General features: G+C 43.8%; 1 protein-coding gene across 1 annotated transcript in view; it reads right to left on the bottom strand.

Moving 5' to 3' along the window:
* IL36B (interleukin 36, beta) overlaps window positions 1–2,341 on the bottom strand; it is a 14,158-nt gene extending 11,817 nt beyond the window's left edge. The window contains exons 1-2 of the mRNA XM_008594739.1: window positions 2,269–2,341; window positions 1,604–1,711 (exon numbers count right to left, since the gene is read on the bottom strand). Of these exons, the coding sequence (XP_008592961.1) occupies window positions 1,604–1,711; window positions 2,269–2,290 (130 nt within the window). The 5' untranslated portion in view covers window positions 2,291–2,341. The remainder of the gene's footprint in view (window positions 1–1,603; window positions 1,712–2,268) is intronic.
* Window positions 2,342–4,605: the final 2,264 nt, after the last annotated feature.

Raw genomic sequence — 4,605 nt, 5'->3', positions numbered from 1 at the left:
TGAATAGGCATTTCTCAAAGGAAGATATACGAATGGCCAACAGACACATGAAAAAATGCTCCACATCACTCAGCATCCAGGAAATGCAAATCACGACCACTTTGAGATACCATCTCACTCCAGTCAGGATGGCTAATATACAAATGACTGAGAATGATAAATGCTGGCGAGGTTGTGGAGAAAAAGGAAGTCTCATACACTGTTGGTGGGACTGCAAAACAGTGCAGCCTTTATGGAAAATGGTATGGAGGTTCCTCAAACAATTACAGATAGAACTACCATATGACCCAGCTATCCCCATGCTGGGAATATACCCAGAGGAATGGAAATCATCATGCCAAACGGTTACCTGTACTCCCATGTTTATTGCAACACTCTTTACAATAGCCTAGAGTTGGAACCAGCCCAAATGTCCATCATCAGATGAGTAGATAAGGAAACTGTGGTATATCTACACAATGGAATACTACTCTGCTATAAAGAAGAATGAAATACTGCCATTTGCAACAACATGGATGGACTTAGAGAAAATTATATTAAGTGAAACAGGTCAGGCACAGAAAGAGAAATACTGCATGTTCTCACTTATCTGTGGGAGCTAAAAATAAATAAACACATAAACACATAAACAAGCATAGGGTGGTGGTGGGGGGTAAGAAGACACAACAATCACAACAATTCCTTGAACTTTTTAAGACAAGTGAACAGATATGATGTAGTGGGGGAGGGGAGAAAGAGAGGGGGGAAGAGGAATGGGTAAAGGGTCATGAAAATTGACTACATTGTATATTGAGAAGTTAAAATTAAAAAAAAATAATAAAAATGTAATCACGTCAAAACAAAAAAAAACAAAAAAAAAAAGGAAGAATATAGGAGCTCAAGGGGAGCAGTCAGACAACAGCCCAGATGTCAGAATGTTTTGAGGTGAGGGATAGTTCTGCAGCCACCTCTCCAAGGAATTGTGGCTGTGACCAGCACAAGGAAATGGAATGATCCTAGGAGTAGAATGTAGGAATCAAGAGGTTTTTATATTAAGATTGGAGATGTTAGATTACAGTATGTCTGCCAGTTATAGAAAGGATTCAGTATATAGACAAATGTGAAATATGCAGGAAACAAAGGAATTAAATCAAACATTGATGTTCCGGAGAAAGGGGAAGAAGCTGAGATGGCCTGACTTTTCATGGGAGGAAGGAATATTCCCTCATTGTTATAAGGGAAGATGCCAAGTTAGAAAGCTGTGTAGGTTGGTGATGCAAAGATGAGGGAGTTTGAATCTGAGGACACAGGTAGTGATGATCAGAACTGAAAGGAGAAAAGCTCCAGGGAGAAGGTCAGCTGTTGTGTGCAAGGGTAATCCCTTCTAATCTGAAGATACTCTTTTTTGGTAAGAGGAGCTGCCAATCTCTCACAACCTCATTTCCATGTATGGGTTTTCCTTCATGGAGGGGAAACTTCCTGCCCTTTCTTGCCCTTCCTGTGGACACTGGGTTGGTGTCCAGAAGTTGGCAAGGGCTAGGACCAGTCTCAGGCAGGGTTAGCTCCATCCCTAGAGGAGCTGGTGTCCCTTCAAGAAGCAACAGTGGCTTCAATTGTCACTTACCAGGTTGGATGTTGCTGCTATCAGGTACTGCTATTAAAGAATTTCCATCCAGGACCCACACCATATGTAGAGAATCCCTGATACTAAAGGATCTGGGATGTTCTTCCCCTGAAAGATGACAGAAAAGCACAAAACACACGTGAAGTTGTTATCAACTTCAAGATTGTTAGCATCCTTGTAATGATGGCTTTTGAATTCCTAGGGGCAGGCTTACTGCTCTGAGAAAGAGTGGCTATAGGGGGAAAGAGAGGAAAAATAATGCAGGCACTGGTTTGTGGATCAGGGCATCTAAATGGATCTATATACATTCATTGTTACAAGAGATTTTCAAGATTCGTCTTTTTTCTAGGGGTATCAGTGACTTGCCTTTTTCTGATTGATAAAGTCTCTGGGCAATAACAAACCCCCCAAATATTTGAATTGGTCACCAGTACATTATCTTATTCTGTACTCTCTTTATCAAAATAAATAAGCAACTCTAAATACAGATAATAAGAAAAGAGCTAAATGCTCTGAGATTTTCAAGTGCAGGTTTTGTGATCTGAGAGTTGTAGCAAGAGCTAATACATTCGCAGCTGAGCAAATGACAGGGGCCCTTGAGCCCTACTGTCTTTGGTGAAGTCAGATGGAGAGGTTTCCAAGCCAGTTTGTGACTCCCCACTTACGGAGTGGATTGTTGGCCTTCATGTCTTCAGAGCTTTCTGTGGAGAGGATAAGGCGGATGGAGTGGTCAAGAGGAGGCTGGCAGTCATTGGCCATGTGAGGGAAGGAAAGAAGGAAAACATGTTATGCGTTTCTCTCCCTCCCCTTGGAATTTCGTTGTCAAAATTCTTTAAAAGGAATTTCCCTGAGACCTTGTCCCAGATCTTATTTGAGAGTAAGGATGGGAAAAGCACATCTCAAGGCCAGCAAACCCCAAATGCAAACTCCCATCTCCATTGTGGCTGGGGTGGTCCTGGTTCTCCAGGCTGTGATGACCTTGAGATGCCCTCCATCCATTACATCTGGGATTGTTAGGAGGTTCCAGAACATCACCCTGGGTGCCTTTTAGTGCTCCAAGTCTCTGGGTTTAGAGGAAGGAAAGAAGTGTGTGTCTTTCTCCTTCCCAGCCCTCCACACAGCTGTGAGTTGCCACTCTTCCTGACTTCAAGCTGAACACTACTAAGTAACTGGAAACAAACTTGTTTCTCTGACTGCCATCTTCCTCCATTTGTCATCTCTAAGGATCCTGCACATGGCCTCTCAAACCCCATTAGGTGTTTTGACTATCAGGGTACGCCTGCCTCTGGGCTTCTGGTTAGTGCACCAGGACAGTTCTCCAAGGAGATCACAGACTGTCCACAATGAGAACCAGTTGCTTACAACCCTTCCTGCCTGAAGATCCTCAGTGCCTAACTCAATAGTTATCCCTAAACAGGAAGTAAGCAAATCACCAACCTACAATTCACCAAGTAGAACTAGCTACTCTAAAAGCCCTGTACCTTTGGACCAAGGTCCCCAGCAACATCTCAAGGTAAGACACAGAGTGATGAAAGAAAGTTCCCCACACATGGCTTGTGAGCAGCAGAAGTTACCTTTGTCCAGAGATGCTCTTGTCCCTGGGTTCAAAGTTAAGGTTCTAGCTGCATTGAAGGGCTCCGGGAAGCTGCTCCAGGACTCCTAGGCCTCTTGATGAGCAAGGAAGGATTATTGCCTCTTGGTTCTAGGTGTGCTCACTTTGGCAAGAAAGCTGGTCTGGCACAGAGGTCCTGTGAAACCTTGGATGGAGTTCAGAGAAGCAGCACAGGCATGACTAATCTGCGCTCCCTGAGCAGCAGGAGCCGAGCAAACACCAGGAAGCAATGAGGAAATTCGGACACGCCAGATGCTGAGTCTTTCCTGGACGGCCTTAGAGGGAGGTGTGGCTCTATTGATTCACTGAATGCATGAAGCCATAGCTCCACTGGTATCTGATCTTGGGCAAATCACAGGACACACCCAATATACCACATCATATTGTACAGATATTGAGAGTTTATTTTGTTTTTGATAAAGTAGGAAGAGCTTTACTGAGTAATCTTTTAATCCTCATGACAACCCTTTAGGAGCCATTAATCTTTACTTTTCATGTAAGAAAACAGAGGTCTTGAGAGATGACAAAGCTTACCCAAAGTTATACAGCTACTAACAACTCTAGCCAAGTTAGAAGCCAAGTCTCTGTTCTTAACCACTGTGTGAGGTGCTTGCTCTCAGTTATGGTTTTCTGGACACCGCACTAGCTGAAACACAAAGGATGCCTTGTATTTAGTGCGGTTATTGAAAACCTACAATGTGTTCAAGAGAGGAGATTCACACAGTAGGAGAGACTTTGGAGGTCCTGTGGCTTTCTGACTCTGAATTAGAAATCATACTCAGCCTCAACATTGGCAGTAAAAGTATATCACTACTCCTTGTTAATCAGGCTTCTCCAGAGAGACAGAACCAATAAGATATGCATATGGATATATGAGAGGCGATTTATTAGGGAAATTGGCTCATGTGATTATGAAGGCTGAGGAGTACCATGGTAGGCCATCCGAAAACTGGATGCCAATAGTGTGGTTCAGTCCAAATCTGGAAGCCTCAGACCCAGCAAAGCCAATGGTGTGATTCTCAGTTTGAGGCCGAAGGCCTGAGAGCTGGGGGCGCCACTGGTGTAAGTCATAGAACCCAAAAGCTAAAGAATACTGAGTTCAGATGTCCATGGATAAGAGAGAAGAGTGTGTCCTAGCTCCAGCAGAGTAGAGTGAGAGGCTCACCTTTCCCTCCATTATTGTTCTCTCCAGCCTCCCAGTGGATTAGATGGTGCCCGCCTATATTGAGGGTGGATCTTTCCCACCCAGTCCACTTAGGCCCACATGCTAATCTCTTCTGGAAACACCCTCACAGACACACCTAAAACTAATGCCTTACTAGGTTTCTAGGTATTCCTTAACCTAGTCAGGTTGACACCTAAAATAAACCATCACAGCCCTGAAACCTAA

This window comes from Galeopterus variegatus, unplaced genomic scaffold (genome assembly GCF_000696425.1).
Source record: "Galeopterus variegatus unplaced genomic scaffold, G_variegatus-3.0.2 Scaffold11396, whole genome shotgun sequence".
In the NCBI taxonomy this organism is placed as follows: domain Eukaryota; kingdom Metazoa; phylum Chordata; class Mammalia; order Dermoptera; family Cynocephalidae; genus Galeopterus; species Galeopterus variegatus.
This window is presented reverse-complemented; position numbering and strand designations above follow the sequence as displayed.